The sequence below is a fragment of the Poecile atricapillus genome, chromosome 1 (genome assembly GCF_030490865.1).
Source record: "Poecile atricapillus isolate bPoeAtr1 chromosome 1, bPoeAtr1.hap1, whole genome shotgun sequence".
Classification (NCBI taxonomy): Eukaryota; Metazoa; Chordata; class Aves; order Passeriformes; family Paridae; genus Poecile; species Poecile atricapillus.
Genome location: NC_081249.1, coordinates 125,756,296 through 125,772,665, shown reverse-complemented (window position 1 = coordinate 125,772,665; position 16,370 = coordinate 125,756,296). Strand labels below are relative to the sequence as shown.

Below are 16,370 nucleotides of genomic sequence, written 5' to 3'. Positions count from 1 at the left end.
CATCTTTCCTTTTGCTTCTGCAGTCCTTGTGATAGGATAACCTGTACCATAACCTTCTTCCAGATGAGTTCACACATCAGGCAGAAGACCACTGTTGCAATTTGGGTATGGCTTCGCAGGTCATAGCTTCACATCTTTGTCTCTAAGGGTGCCCCTCACTATCTAAACCTTTCCAAGGTACAGTGAGTGCCACATTTAACTCTTTGGTTGTTTATTTCCCAACGCTGGTTTTGGGAGAAAAGGTGACTTTAGTTGACTCATAAGTTTTCTTTAAATATCTCTCCCATATGCACTACAAATGCTACCTACAACAAAACTTTTTGAGATACTAGGGACCAGACTGGCATTTATTCAAAGCAACTAGAGATAGTATTTTTCATTAATCCTTATCTTTCACTGATTTTTTTTCCCTCAGGTCATGTTTCTTCCATGAAGTCAAGTAACCGCTTCTATAAGCTTATAATCTGACACGGGATTTACATGGTTTAAAAGGGCTTTACTTCTGCTGTGGCTGTAGAGCTGGAGCAGAGCTGGTCTTGCTGCGCTGAGAGGATGGTGGCCTGTAGCACACCCGTGCAGCAAAAGGTGGGTTCCTCAGGGTGCCGTGACTGTGCTCTGCTCCCAGCCAGCCTCAGCTTTCCACCATGGTTTTCCCAGGAGAGCTGCCGGCGCTCGCGGCGGTGCAGGGCCGGCAGAGGCGGCTGCGACCACCAAGATCCCAAAAGCTCTCATCACCGCAAGGCATCGGTCCTCTGTTAGCGAACCGAAACCTTGCATTCTCCCTTAAGGGCCGCGGTAAGCTCTTACTAACAGCCCCCAGGCCGTGGTTCCTCGACCATTTTGGGTTGAGTTGCTGCAATTCATACATTTTGGCGGTGGGCTGGGCTGAGAGGAGCCTGCGTGCAGGCTGCGCTCTCCTCGCACCTCTGCACGCCCCGGTCAGCAGCGGGCTGCCCGGCCAGCCTGGCTGGGTCTCTGCCGATGCCGGTGCGGGCTGTGCCGAGCCGAGCCGAGTGCAGCCCGTGCCCGCTCCCGTTCCCTGCGGCCGCGCCGCCCGCAAATGCCCGGCGGCGGCGAGGCTGACGGGGCAGGGGCGGGCCCGGTGCGGGGGCCGGCTCGGTTCGGCTCGACTCTGGCGGCGGGACCGCCTCGCCCGGGCGATGCCTGAGCGCGGCGGCGGCGGCAGCGGGGGGGCGGGCGGGTAGCGGCAGCGGGGACGCGGCGCTGCTGCCCTGCCTTTCCCTGCCCGCCGCTGGCCCTTCCCCCGCCCCTCCCCGCTCCGGTGCGCGACTCAGCCGCCGCTCCGGGCAGGGAGGAAGGGCTGGGAGCCGCCTCCCGCTGCCCCCGGCCGCCCCCTCCCCATGCAGCCCGGCCCGCCGCTGGGAGCCCTCCCCGGGGGGATGTTTCTGCGGCCGCTGCCGGGATAACCGGCGCGCCGCCCGCCCCCGCCCCGGACGGAGGATGCTGCCCGCGCCGTGGCGGGTTCCGACTCGGGCAGCAGCGGCCGCGTCCGCCTCCTCGGCTCCGGGCAGCGTCGCCGGGGAGAGATGAGTTCGCGGCACCAGGCGGACTGGATCCCTTACAGGTAGGGGGAGACCCCGCGGGAGGCGGCGGGTGGGGCAGGGGCACCGGGGCTGCCCCCGGGCAGGAGCCGCCGCCCCTCGGGGGGTCCCCGCCGGAGCCCGCGCCTCGGTCGCGGGGCCGGGGCGGTCGGACCCTCCGCGGGGCGCGGCGGGGCGGCGGCGGGTCCCGCCGGGGGCAGCGGATCGCGGGCCGGCCCGTGCGGGCGCTCCCCGCTAGGACGCCCGGTCCCGCCTCCCAACTTCGGGCCGGTGCCGCTCCGCGAAGTTCGGGGGCTGCTCTCGGGGCGAGCTGTCAGCGCCGCGGGGAGCGGGCAGGGCGCCGAGCTGTCCTGCCCCGCGGCGGGCGGAGCGCTGCGCCGTCGGTGGCGGCCGCCGCGCCCCGGGCTCGGGCGCCGGGCCCGCGCTGCCCCCGCCGGCGGCGGCTCCCGGTGCGGGGCTGCGGGCGGGCGATGCGGCCGCGGCCGGCCGTGCCGCCATGGCGGGGAGCGGGATCGCCATGGCAGCGCCCGGCCCGCGGCTGCCATTGGCTCCGCCGTTGCCATAAGCTACGGGAGCCGCGGCGGCGGCCCGGGAGCCCCGTGCGTCAGCCCAGCCGGCCCCGGGGGCGCCGAGCCCCCTGCCCTGCCCGGCCCCGAGCGCCCGGGGCTGCGGCGGGAGCCTCTGCGGCCGGAACCGGGGAATAGTTTGTGCCGGACTTGCCGGACCGAGGGGAAACCGAGCCGAATATTTCTCCCCGGGCGGGATGGGCTGTTCTAGTAATAGACCCCTTTCCGAATCTGCTGTTCAGAGTATATTAGCATTATGCGTTTGGGTTTTTTTATTTATTTCTAGTTTTCCTTAAAGTGTCTTTCTCAAGCTGAATTTTTACAAAACTAAATCACGAGGGGTTTAACAGGGCACTCTGAAAAAGACAGAAAGCATGTTTCTTTCGTTTGTTTGTAAGTGAAACAAGGTAGATACAGTAATGTGGGACGAGAGGACACAGTCTTAAGGTGCGCCAGGGGAGGTTTGGGTTGGACGTTAAGAAAAGGTTCTTCGCGAAAAAGGATGATTGGATATTGGAAGGAGCTGCCCAGGAGGGAGTCACCATCCCTGGAGGTGTTCAAGGAATAACTGGATGTGGCATTCAGTGCCATGGTCGTGTTGACAAGGTGGTATTTGGTCATAGGTTGGACTAGGTGATTTCAGAGGTCTTTTTCCAACCTAGTTGATTCTGTGATAAACCTTTTATTTTTGTTGTTGGTAGAGAATCACGGAATTAAGAATATGTACAGAGAGCATTTTAAAACAAAGACAGCTGCTTAAGCAGGTCAGTTGTAGTTTGCCACATTCTCAATGACAGTGTTTGTAGCAGACGTATGCCACAATGTATGCAACGTGAGCACAAATACATCACTCCCTAATGCAGAGAAAAAAAAAACCAAGATAACTGCACGAGTGGAAATCTGCTATTTTGATATGCACACATCATAGTTCAAATCAGTTGAGGAATTAGAAAGAAAGAAACATGATTACAATGAATCTGAGAATATTGCCACTCTCTCAGCAATAGCACTTTCAGCCCATGCATTTTGAAAAGATGTAAGGAATTGGCAATAAGGCTTCAAAAACGACTAGTGGATGCATTCTGATGCAATTTGAAGCCTTGTAATGAGGACAGAAATACCAGAGGAACAGCTGTTCATGGCTCATCCTAGCAGCAGTGGAACAGTTTCTCTGTTCTCTCGCTGTACACAAGGCTCTGCAGAGGCCAATGCCAAAACTTTGTTGAGGGGTTTTATAGCAGTGGCCTCGAAGAGGGAAATAAAACATCTCTGCTTCTTCTCAGTGCAGCACGGAGAAACAAAGGGAGGCAAAGCAGCAAATCTTCAGAGAAGTACAGATTTGCTGGTACTCAGCTTTTCTAATACAATATGATTCTTGAATGTTAACGATGTGTTTATGGTCAGAAACTGCTGAGGACTGCCTGAAACCAAAAGGTAACCAAACCATGGCTCTGCTCTGAAGTGTCTATATTTAGGCTTCTAACAGCATTCTTTCAAGAAGCTGCCTTATTTTTCAGTCTTCAGAGGTAATTCTTGAGTATCATTGCAAATCTTATTGGACTTGTGTGTGTAAAGGGTCTTCCAGGATCCCCTAAACATACTTGCCCAGGAAGCAGTGGCTTGTGAATGCATATGCGACTGAGTTTACACGTGAAAGCGCTGTATGAGTAAATTAGGTCGAAGTACCATCTCAAGGGAGTGAAATACATCAGGAGGAGAGACCTGATGTGCATCCCTTGGACCAGTTCATCTTCTCTCTGAGAGCAAAATGCCCCATGCTTATGTTCCCTCTTGCTTTGCATTCTTGTTTACTGTGGGGAGTTCAGTGGTTGCTGACTCTCACAGCTTAGAGGAAGGCTCACCACCTTTTTTATGGTCTTGGTGGCATGTGACAGCCATGAGTGTCACTGCTGCTAGTGTAGGGGACTGCATAGGCTGCTGGGCATGCTGAACTCTGGAAAGATGTATCCTTCCAGCAGTGGAATGTATGTGCAGCTATATACCTGAGTTAACTCAGGCAGAGAAGGATTGTATTTCTGCTAGTAAAATGTCATATTTTTCCTTTCAAGTGAAATGAGCCAGAGGGAGACAGTTCCATGTGTGTCATGTACAATTCATTAAGCAATCCACCTGTGTGTCCACAACTCACAAACTTATACTTCCCCTTTTAAGATGCTGAGAACATTTTGAGTGAGTTAACAAAAAATAGGCAATTTTTTCAGTGTCAGTGCCAGTTTGTGCTGAGGTCAATAAAAGATTCGTATTATTTGTGAGTTTGTGGTTTCAGTATTTACCCTTATCTCTTTTCATTCTCTCTTATGTATTCTGCTTTTGAAACACTAATAGCCACAGGATGGGATTTCAGTTCGCTAATGTTATGAAAAATAGTTGGAAAGCTGTTTTTTATAAGTAAATATATTGCTTTTATTTTCATGAAACACCTTTCGTGGATGGAAATTTAGGCATATGATTAGGCACTTACATAAAGCTAGACATCAAGTACAATGAGCTAGGAATTCTTTAAATTGTACCTGTTTTTAACAATGTCTCTGCTTTATGATAAAGATTCAAAATAGTTTAGACACAATTAAAAATAAATCAGTTGCAGTCCCTGTAGCTGCCCCCAGCCCCAAAAGTGGTTTGCAATGGAAGTTGAGAGTAAGATGTAGCTTCTTGAAGAATTATGTTGTCAAGCCCAGTAGTACTTTCCTTTGGAATCCTTCACCAGTTTCCAGTAGAAAATACAATGCAGAAATGTCTGGGAATCACTACAAATTCACAGGAGTTCAGGTTTTTGTTCAAAAGTGTGTTTTTGTTCAATATCTTTTTCTTGAACTCATTTTTAATTTATAGCATTTCTTAAATAGAACATATTCATTTTTTATTTTATGCTGGTGTGTCTTGAATAAGTGAAGACATTCCTCATACTGTAAAACTGCAGTCAAATAAAACTGCTGCTCAGTAAGATGAAAGAATCAGTAAGCTTGGTTACAGTGAGGCCCCAGTCTCTATTATTATTATTTGTTCTTATGTTTTCAGCTGCTTCTTTAACAATAAATCTTGATCCTGTAACTTTAAAAGCAGCATTTATACAACGAGCTAACCTGTTCCATGAGGAATACCTAAACACCACCAGCTGAAAAGCCCAATCCACACAGGAATCAATTTAATACAAGTCCCCAGAGGTCTCTGTAAGTGTCTGTGTGATGCTGCTGAGCCTTGGTTTGTGTGGATAAACCTGCCATGGCCTGTGGGCACCCCATGAACTGTGCCCTGGGGGGACCTGGCACTTGGCACTGAAGGCACTAAAGGCACTGAAGAGAGCAGATCACACAGCCTGCGTTTGCAGTGGCATAATATGTCTTGATGCGTACATGATGGTGGTAATAATACACATTATTTTTGTTTGTGACAGCTTTTATTATGCTCAATTTTTGTAGCTTTCAGGAATTTGCTCTGAAGTTTTAAGGCTGTGCTTAGATATTGCAGCTATAAACAGTCACAAGTTATTTACTTGCAGAGGCAAGGATTACAGTTGGAAGAAAATTGTGGAGCGCAGCTGGGTTGTAAATTCATGAATCATCGCAATTAGGGCAGATAAGAAGATTTCTGAAAGTGTGATGTGTAAACAATTCCTGGAACAAGAACGGCCTTGAAGACCAAGGGTATCCCACACTTGTTTCTGTGCATGTTGTTGAGTAGTGAGATATTCCATACCCTTGAGTTTTGGCATTGTGAAGGCAGCGGTGCAGGTGGAGTGCTCACCTTGCTTCAAGGTGCGGTTTGTGACCGAGAGCATCACAAGGCAGGCGGGCTCCCAGCGTGGGGAATGGCATGGATAATTTACAAGAGCTGCTTTTTCTAAGGAAAAGAGTTCAAAGACTGTGTCTGCCCTCTTCTCTGAAACAGGCTGTCTTGTCTCAGGCTGTTCAGTGTATAAAATTAGCCTGGTCCTGTGCTTTTAAAACATTTAAGTTAGAGCTCTCCCTTAATGGAACTCTGTGCTCTTGCATGGAGTGCTCCTGCTGCGGTGCATAGCGACTCCAGCAGAGATCAAAGGTGGCTTGCCCAGCATCAGTGTGAGGGAGATGGCAGAGGCAATTGTTACCCCGAAGCTGGTAGCCTAAATCAACCAGGCAGAAAACAGAGGTGGGGAAAATAAGTATCCCGAGCCGTGGAAGTTGCAGGGTGTTGGCTTAAATGGAAATGGGACAAGGCTCGAGAGAGATGAGCTGCAGAGCTGGGCGTGAAACCTCGCTGTCTTGTGCTTTGCAATGTGCCAGAGGTGGATTTAAGTCAGGGGCTTTGCCACCCCTTGCACAGGCATTGTGACAGTAAGTGATGCAGCAGCTGTCCCAGAGCACGGCCACCCCCACCACCTTTGCAGCATTGGCGGCCAGATTGAGACGAAAACTGATTTTTTCACAGGCCAATGTGTTTCTGGTAGCAACAATCATTTGCAGGTTCCTGGCAGTGACAATCATTTCCAAGCCATCTGTGCCAGATTTGGATCACAGCCGGGAAGTGGATATGAAATGTAATGTCTCTCCTCTTGCACTTCCCTGAGTCGGACAGTTTGGATTATTATGCCTGAGGGTTTTTGGACATTCCCTGGAGTGGCATCCATTTAGACATGCAAGCAGCAGTTTTTCTGGAAGGTGGTACTTTTTATTTAGTAACTAAAAATTGCCATTCTAGGGAGCTGGATTCTTTTCACACTTCCTCCTCGTTTTTCTTCCTCTCACACTAATGACTTATTTTCTAATTCATGCTTTTCTGTTCTTTCAACTGATGAACAGATTTCTTTTTGCCATTTTTCCCTACATCTTGCTCTTCTTGCCTCTTTTTCTGTTCTCTTTCCTACTTAGAGATTATTCACGAAAATAGAATTCTGTCTTGCCAGCTGTATGGCGCCTGCAGAAGATACTCTTCTCTGTAAACACTTGCTATTTAATTGGTATTTTATTGTTATTTAGCTTTTAAAGAAACCCATCCCAACTTCTCGTTGTGTTACTTAAGTGGTTAGTACATTTGCAATTTTTAAAAGCTGAAATTATTTATTTTGCAGATTATTGAGAATTAATATTAGTATTTACAGTGGTGTACTCAAAGACTAATGCCTTAAGCATGGATATTAAAATGAGTGTTTATTTTGTATCTCGCTTCCTGCTGAACCTTTTGTTCCTGTATGATGTGAAGGCCAGTAACTGGGACCAGGAGATGCCCTTCTTGGTGACAGGTCTGTGCTACACACAGGGGGCAGGGACGGAAGAACTGTTTTCCCACAGTTTTGCAATCTCTTTTATCTTGATGTAATGGCAGGGAGATGATGATACCAGCAAGTTCTGAGGACTCTCAGCTGAGAATGTAACACCTCTCTGGGCCCTGCTGTCATCTACATAATGCTGATAACACACAGGTACACAGCAAGGCAGTCTTCAGGCTGGAAAATTTTCAGTTTAGAAAGCAGGTACAAGAAAGGGGCACAAAATGCAAGTGGAAAGCTCAGGGTGATTGCTGGCATGTTTGTTTTTGTTTTTTTTTTTCTTTTCATTTTTATTACAGGCATATGATCATTAGTTTCTTTAGGCTATCTGTTCCTAAGAAAATGGGAAGTCAGGGGATATTGGCTTAGATAAGGAGATGTGCTCTCAGGGATGGGTGTATAGAGTGTACAAAGGTAACAGTGGGAGAAGGTGGAAAGACTGGAATAATTATTTTGGAAGAGTATATGTCATAAAAGACAAAACTTTTTTCCCTGACAGTTATTTTACGCCAGGCTGTTTTATCTAACCCTTGATGGCAGTGTAATTTATGTAGTTTATATCTACATAGTGTAGCTTCATGACCCTTTAAAAGCTCAGTTTGCTCTATAATTACATTACTTTTATGATAGTTTTGTATTTTATTTTATGTTAATAAGAAATTAAAAGATATATATTCTTTCCCTTTCAGTGATTACTGCAGAAGTAGGTTTCATACTTTTGTATTGTTATTAAGTTGAGGGATTACATATTTATCTATTTTTTATCCTTAAAGGGAAATGGGGACCCAATTGAAAACACTTCCTCCTTCAGGGAAATGCAGTAGGCCCTACAGAGCTGGGGAGAGCAACTGCTTCTGCCAGGACAAGAACTTTGCAGTTTGGATATTGATTTTGTGCATTCAGACCAGCGTCCTTCCCCCTGAAAGCAGGGGTGCTATAGAGACTTGGGCTGCCCTCTGCCATCCCTGCAGTTTTGTGGTTGCTTGCAGGGAGCTGCCACAAAGAGGTGGCACCAGAGCCTTTCTACTGACTTAAAAGGGGATTGGATTGGTACCATCCCTTTCTCTGAGCTCATGTTTTAGCTGAGCAAATAAGGGCAAGTGGTCTATAATGCATGAATATGCCAATATTCTTGTGAGTGACACACTTACCTTGCTCTCTGACAATGCAAGTGCCCGAGTCATTCTTTCATGAAGTTGAGTTCTAGCTTGGATTATCAGATGTTTATGAAAATTAAGTCTTGAATTGCAAATTTCAGTAGAAACCTCGTGATCCCTGTTGTGATGCATGTTAACACAAGCCTGTGAATATCATAATTCATGATTATTGTAACTCATTTGACACAGGTAATGAAACCACAGCATGAAGTTTTTAATGGTAATTTTAATTCCAATCACAGTTCTAACTACTGGCAGATGAGATATTATGAGATGAAGAAATTCCTTGATTAGCTTCAAATGATGACTAAGTTGGAAATTGTATTTGCAAGTGAAATACAAGTACATTGGTATTTGATCTACAGTTAGGGAAGGGATCTGAACAGTTCTGTCTTTCAAATTTGGTATCAGTTTAAAAGCAAAATGAATGAAGTTGAAGACTAGGTGTCTACATTAGCTGTTCCTGTGCCACAGCAAGCAACATAAGGAAAACAGGTCTGTTTTTTTTCAGAACAGGTTGTTGCTAGCCCTTACTACTACAGCAGCATTTCACTTGGCTGCGGTAACAGCAGCAAAAACAAATTACATTGCATCATGTAGCAATTCTCACTTCTGAAAATTTGAGGAAATTGTTGAATGTACTGTGGAAATTAAAGAGTAGATAACTTGTCCAGACAATGACTTAGACTAACTGCTCCTATCAAGTTGAGTGGAAACCGAAAGACTAAGACACATACTGTACCCTGGAATTCATCCCACTATTTTTGGCAGTTATAAATCCCAATACTCAAGCCAGGAGTGTGAATTTCCATTTAACAGTGTTTTGCAAACCTAGGGATTGCTTGAAGTCTTCTGTGCTAAAACTTCAGCTCAGTTGTTCGGGTGAATAATGCCTCATTTGGGACACTGCATCTGTAAAGCAGTGTTAAATAACTTTAAAGGTGTCTCTACACACCACTGAGTCAGACCTTGATAATTGATTCTTCCAGGTTACTGAATCTTAAATCATTCCACAGGCTGTTGCTGCAGATTTAAAAAGTGATGTGTAATGTTTTAGAGAAACTTTTCGTGCTTGCCCTGGAGTAACATTAACATTGTTTTATTGTGTGTCCTTAAGAGAGAGCTCACATACCTCTGCATGTAGTGCATTGTTACATCTCTGCAATCATATAATCTTTTGGTCAGCAAAGATCTCCAAGATCATCAAGTCCAACCATTTATCCCAAATTTCCAAGTTCACCACTAACCCATGTCCCTAAGAGCTACATCTAACACAGGTTTTAAATACCTCTAGGGTCTCTGGACAGCCTGTTCCAAGGCTTGACAAATGTTTCAGTGAAGAAGTTTTTCCTCATATCCTGTCTAAACCTGACCTGGCACAACTTAAGCCTGTTTTCTCTCATCCTATTGCAAATTACTTGGGAGAAGGTACCAACCCCCACCTGGCTACAGCCTTCTTTCAGGTAGCTGTGGAAAGCATTAAGCTCCCCCCTGAGCCTCTTCCAGGCTGAACACCCCCAGCTCCCTCAGCTGCTCCTCACAGGACTTGTGCTCCAGACCCTTCCCCAGCTCTGTTCCCTTCTCTGGGCTCTCTCCAGCCCCTCAATGTCTGTTTTGCAGTGAGGGGCCCAGAGCTGGGCACAGCACTCCAGGTGTGGCCTCACCAGTGCCCAGCACAGGGGTCAATTCCTGCCCTGGTCCTGCCAGACTCGCTATTGCTGCTCCAGGCCAGGATGCCACTGGCCACCTTGGCCACCTGGGCACCCTCTTGCTGAGTGTCCATCTGCTGTTAAAGAGCACCCCCAGGTCCTTTTCCACTGGGTAGCTTCTCAGCCACTCCACCCCCAGCCTGTAGCACTGCCTGCAGTTGTTGTGACCCCAGGACAGGACTCAGCACTTGACCTTGTTGAACCTCCTGCAGCTGGTCTTGGCCCATCAATTCAGCCTGTCCTCTTGCAAAGCCTTCTGCTCTCCAGCAGATCAGCCCTCCCACCCAACCTGGTGTGTCTGTAGACTGAGGGAACCCTCGGACCCCTTTTCCAGATCACTGGTAATGGGCCGCATCAGAAATGCACAGGTGATTCACTCCTTGGAGTCGCGGTGCAGTTCAGTCAGGGAGGAGCTGGGGACTGCCATATTTAAATTGTTTTCTGTATATGTGTTCGGTTGTGTACAGCTGGCTGGGAATCTGCCACAGCACAGTTAACAATGGGCATGTAACTTTTAATGTAGAATTCATTATCTGGTCTGAAATAGGAATATTCATTTTTGGCTATTAAAAGAGCACTAGCCACCTATGACCCACCTAATCTAGGCCCTGGCTTTTCAGAATACTAGGATAATTCTTGGATCTGCCAGATATATTAATTAAGAAATACCGTATTAATACCCAGAGAAACTGGGCCATCAAATCAGAACAAAAAGTTCATGACATTGCTAGAAGTTTGAGGCATCCTGTAAGATGCCTTTTAAATGTTGGCTGTTTCAAATAATGGTATACTGTAGCATTCTGGCAGTATTGATGCAGCTTGAAAAATTCTTAATTACCTCCTTGGGGCTTGAATATAATCTCAGATTTTGAAGATCAAGAAAAACCAGCACAGGAGAAATTTAAATGAAATTAAAAGTCCCCTTCCCTTCCCTTCCCTTCCCTTCCCTTCCCTTCCCTTCCCTTCCCTTCCCTTCCCTTCCCTTCCCTTCCCTTCCCTTCCCTTCCCTTCCCTTCCCTTCCCTTCCCTTCCCTTCCCTTCCCTTCCCTTCCCTTCCCTTCCCTTCCCTTCCCTTCCCTTCCCTTCCCTTCCCTTCCCTTCCCTTCCCTTCCCTTCCCTTCCCTTCCCTTCCCTTCCCTTCCCTTCCCTTCCCTTCCCTTCCCTTCCCTTCCCTTCCCTTCCCTTCCCTTCCCTTCCCTTCCCTTCCCTTCCCTTCCCTTCCCTTCCCTTCCCTTCCCCTTAATTTAATGCTATATGCCTTAGGATTTGCAAGATATAGCTTGTTCTGACTAGTATTGGAAAGAAAAAAGTTCTCCTATCCTGTGCACCTTGTGTCAGAGTGATTTCCAGATTATTCTGTTGGAAAAAATGTGAAGGTATCTTTGCATAAGATGAAAAGTGGCATAAGCAAGTTAAGGTGTTCAAGTCTCTGCTCTTTGTTTCTTTCTTTTGAAAAGGTGTTTCTAACCCCTCAGATGAATGCCTGGATTTTCAGGTGATTTGTTGGTTTGTGCTGGGCCTGTCTTCCCAAAATTTTGTTCTGAAACTGTGGAGGTCATTAAGTTGATAAACTTTGGATTTGATAAACTGTCATTCTCTTACAGATACTTCTGGTAAAAGAATCCAGTGAACTCTAGACTTGGAAGAAAGTATTTCAGATATTAGGAAATTAATTTTACTTACAACAAACTGTAGTTTCTGGAAGCCATGCTTTCACTGATATGGTATCAAATAGTAGAAGCTATAACCAAGATTGAAGGAGATAGGCAACTGGGAGCTCACTGGGAATGACTATCCTGTATATTGCTTGTTGTATTCTGTTAAAATAAAAAGATTTTGAAATAGAAAGGTTTAAAACCATGCAGAATAGCTGTATTTTATCTTTAGGCTGGTATAGGCCTTCCAAAAGAGGGAATGCTGTGCACCTGTCTATGGGTGGATTTTCAGGAGCGCTCAGATTCTGTTGAAAATACTTAATGTGGTGGAATGAGAAGGGAGGAGAAGGACTATTGTGCTGCCTAGTCAAAATGACAAACAGCGTATAACACAGTGTAGTTTCTATGTGTTCTTTGGCAAGAACAACCCATTTTCTTCTGAAAAAGCTTATTCTGAAGAAAAATGTAAGATACATTAGAGGCACAGAGGTTTTCACTGAATTGTGTGATGGACTGTAAATATGCCCAGTTGACATTGTGAAGCATCCTCAAAGTAATTCTCTGTGTGTTGGGGTGAAAATTCAGCCCAAAGGGTTTTAGTTTACAGCCAGCTCTGCAATATTGCATTTGCTGTGGTCTTGGATTGCCAATGCCAAACAGGAGCACATATTGCAATAAAGAGTGAACAGAAAGGTGGTGTTCTGTATGGTTTTGCTTTTCAGTTTGCACTTGATGAAATCTGTCTTGTTGCTAATTTTTTATGACATGGCTATGATACTGTTTCTATTTTTTGTTTTCATGCCATTAGAATATGTCTATAAGTAACAGTGTTTGAGTCATTATTAATAATTCCCTGAGTTATTTATTTTGGGAAGTGAAGGCATTTGTTTTCTTTTTACATCATTAAATACCTGCCTCTGTTTCCTAATGATACTCAATACTTAAAGAAGCTTGTTTTCCTTTTTTTCTGTGGTTCATTCCTTTTATGTGTGTGTCCTCTGTACCTGGCTGATGTTGGTTTTGGGAGAATACTGGATGTGCTGCTCGAGAGTGCCTGGACATAGTGTGGCTAAATTTGTCAGTCAGTGGCAGTATTTCCTTATAATCTTCCAGCTTTTCTTAAATGAAATCTTTTAATAATCGTAAAGCAGATAAATATTTGAGTGGGATTCCAGGTCTCTGCTGCCATCCAAGAACTGTCAGCAGCAGAATTTCTAAAGTACATTCTAGACTTGGGTGGAGATCCTTCTTTCAGCAGCAGGGAGCAGATGTGTTCCCTGGAGAACAGCCTGGTTTGCCAGCACACAGAGCTTCAGAAGGGTGGCTGAGCAGTCTCTGGTCACTGCTGTGGGCTGGCAGTCCAGACAGACACGCTGGGCACTCCCCAATTTGACATTAGTGAAGATAAGAGTGTGTGCACTGGTAGTGTGCAACACCACCCCACAATGGTAAACACATTTGGAACAGGAAGCTGTTGCTGTCTTAGAAATTTCTAGCTTGTGCCAGCCAGCTTTCTTTCCATAATTCTGCTGAACCTCCTCACCCTGTTCCAGTTTTTGTAGGTCCTGAGAGAGCAAGAAAATGGAGCCCTCTGAATCCAACAGAGGAATGTCTGAGTGATGTTCAGTGGATGCTCCTTCAGTCTGAAATGGCTCACCTTGTATCCTGCAATATGCACAAACCCATGGGTTGTGCACTGAAGTATTAGAGCTGTGAAAAATGTGCAAATAACAGTGGTCACATGCTACATCAATTAGACCTTCTGTGCAGTGGGCAATTAGTGTTTCATAAAGAAACCAGAAGATACAGTCATATCTATTTATCAGAGAGGAGAAGAAAACATCTGCTGGTGTATGAGTTTTGATTAGACCCAAAGGGGAATCTTAGCTTCACTCCTTTTTAATGGTCCAATAGCTAAAATCATTCTTTCTGCCTTACTTAAATGCATTTGGAAATAGCTTCCCACAGTGCCTGAAGTGGTTTAATCACATCTGATATGGTTAGAAGAGGTCTCCAGCTTTGTGTGATATAGCTTCCTCTATCTGAGAGGATGTGTGCTCACTGATTACACCTGCGGTCGTCTCTTTTGCCTGGCATGCTCCTGGTGATTTACAATGTGGCTGTGGCTCAAAGCTCAGTGGGACAGGTTCCTTGGTGTGCTGGATGCACCTTGGCATTGTGCTGGAGTGTGCTGCCAGGCTTGTGTCTCTGCCTTGCGTCCTGCTTGGTGTGGAGCTCTGGGAGAGCTTGCAAAGACTGGAATGTATTACCCCTGTGTTGCTGGTAGGGACCCTGCACATACAGAAATGTGGCTTTTCCAGGTTGAAAACTCAGTAGCAAGATTGGGGAAGGAATTATATTTGCTTTATCTTTCACCCTTCTTTCCCCCAAATAAGATTATCTTTTTTATTTTTGCTCTTTGTCTAATCTTTTTGCTCTTTGTCTGTGTCGTATATTGCTCTTTGTCAAATCCAAAGTGGGAGAGTGAGAACTATGCATAAAGAAAATGAGCCCAGTAAATTTTCTTCACAATGTGTTGATGTTGGAAGGAATCTTCTGCATATATTTGTAAGAAATGACCCTAGGATCCATATGAAGAGTAGGATCCCTGTTTTTTAGATAGCAGAATTCCTATAGCTGTGCTTCATAATGTTCCCTATGTGGATTCTCATTGCTCTAGCAATATTCTGGAGCTATATGATAGTTTTATATTAACTTCCTCTTACAGAGAGACTGTTTAAAGCCTTTGCCTCTCTCCAGCCACCATTTTCATTGTGAAATCTGTTGGATTTAGAAATATTAACCCTCTTTAATTTTAGTTTAAATTAATCAACTAAAGAAATTATCATAAGCATTATGAATGCATAAACTTTTCCTCATTATATGAATTGTCAGTGAAGGAATTTGAAGTTCGAGCGCTCTGGTCTAATTTTATTACAGAAGCCCCACAGAAATGAGAATTCTTCCTGGCACTTCCAGAGGTTCCCTGCCTTGTACAAAACGTGACATTAACACTCATGTTTCATGGGAGATAGATACCTTTAATCCTTCTCTGACAAAGACCCAAATATTTTGAATTTAATTTTACTTGTATGGTACGATCTGCTTCCTGTTTTAGGAAATCAGCAACCGAGCTGATAATCTCATATTTCTGCTCACATTTTGCCCATTTTAGCTGAAAATATTTCATGGGAGGGAAGTAACAGGCTTACAGGTGTGTCCAGAGACAAGGCTGTGCATGGCACATCAGTCCCCAATGGAGATTCCTTTTGCTGTAATTGTTGCTAACAGGTATTCAACCAGGTGAAGTGGAATAATCAAAATGGCAACTTCAGCCAGGTATTAAAAAGATATGAAAAGGGTGATGGAAGCCCTTTCCTGTAATGGTTTGCCATGGATGTCACAGCACCTGAAGAGCTCTTTGTTCAGTAAAAATCCTTTACATCTTATTCTGCCAGCCTTCGCTTTGCAAATTAAACCCAAGGCAGCCTCCTGGCAAGTAGATTTGTGTGTTTTTGCTGTGCCTTTCGTATCCACAAAAGGTGTTGGTAAACTTTTCCATGCAGTTTGTCAACACAACCTTTCTTTAGCAGTTAATCTGATCTACTTCAGCTGTGATCTGTTTAGTTACATTTTTAAATGGCACATGGGAGCAAATTTGATTAGGCTTGTTTTCTTTGTTGAAAAATAGAAAGCACAAAATCCAAGACCTGTAATATCTTGAATTACCTCAGGACCTGTTCCTGTCACGCTTAAACAAATCTGCTACAAGGGCATGGCTGCGTCAGTGGTAGCTCTCTAAAGCTGTGCTGGTTTAGAAAACAGAAATTGAAGTGCTTTTAAACAGATTTGTTTTTTATTTTATGATCAAAACATTTGGGGTGGGAAACAATTTGTACTTTTTCCGAATACATGAAGAGTGACATTTGTTAAATTCTACATTCTGGTTATTCTTTCTGTCTTCAAGATTTTTATTAAGTTGTAAAGGCATAGGAAGCAGTACTTGTCACAATATATTATGGGAGATTCGTTTAAGTCCCACACCTTGAATCCATGAGTTGAAATTCCAAGTGATACTATCATTCATCTTCCTTTAAAAAGCAAAGGGAATACCACCCCCTAGCCCCCAAAAGTACCCAAACCCAGTGATACCCAATGATATGAGTTACGTTTTAAAGAGGATAATTTGTCTGTTCTATGCAGTGTGTAGAGTCAGCAGGTTTCTCCTGTGTTATTTCTTATCCCTGTCCCTGTGTGGGTTGATAGCATGTCTGAATCTTAGAGAAAAAACGAAGAAAAAGAAAACAGGTTTTGTCTCAATTGGTAAGTGAACTGCAGTATCTGTATCGAGTATGAAAGCAGCCATTGGAATTGCAGATTTGGCTATCCATTTTGTTTCTAGGAACTGACAAATGTACAGTTTGCAATCCTATGTAATTATGATCTGATTCTAGA

The 16,370-nt window shown here is 45.1% G+C and overlaps 1 protein-coding gene across 3 annotated transcripts in view; it reads left to right on the top strand.

Moving 5' to 3' along the window:
* The first annotated feature begins 1,277 nt into the window (after positions 1-1,277).
* Positions 1,278-16,370, top strand: part of TUB (TUB bipartite transcription factor) — a 75,830-nt gene continuing 60,737 nt past the window's right edge. For all 3 annotated transcript variants that reach the window (XM_058836928.1, XM_058836919.1, XM_058836912.1), the window contains exon 1: positions 1,278-1,585. In XM_058836928.1, coding sequence (XP_058692911.1) covers positions 1,548-1,585 — 38 coding nt within the window. In that variant the 5' untranslated portion in view covers positions 1,278-1,547. The remainder of the gene's footprint in view (positions 1,586-16,370) is intronic.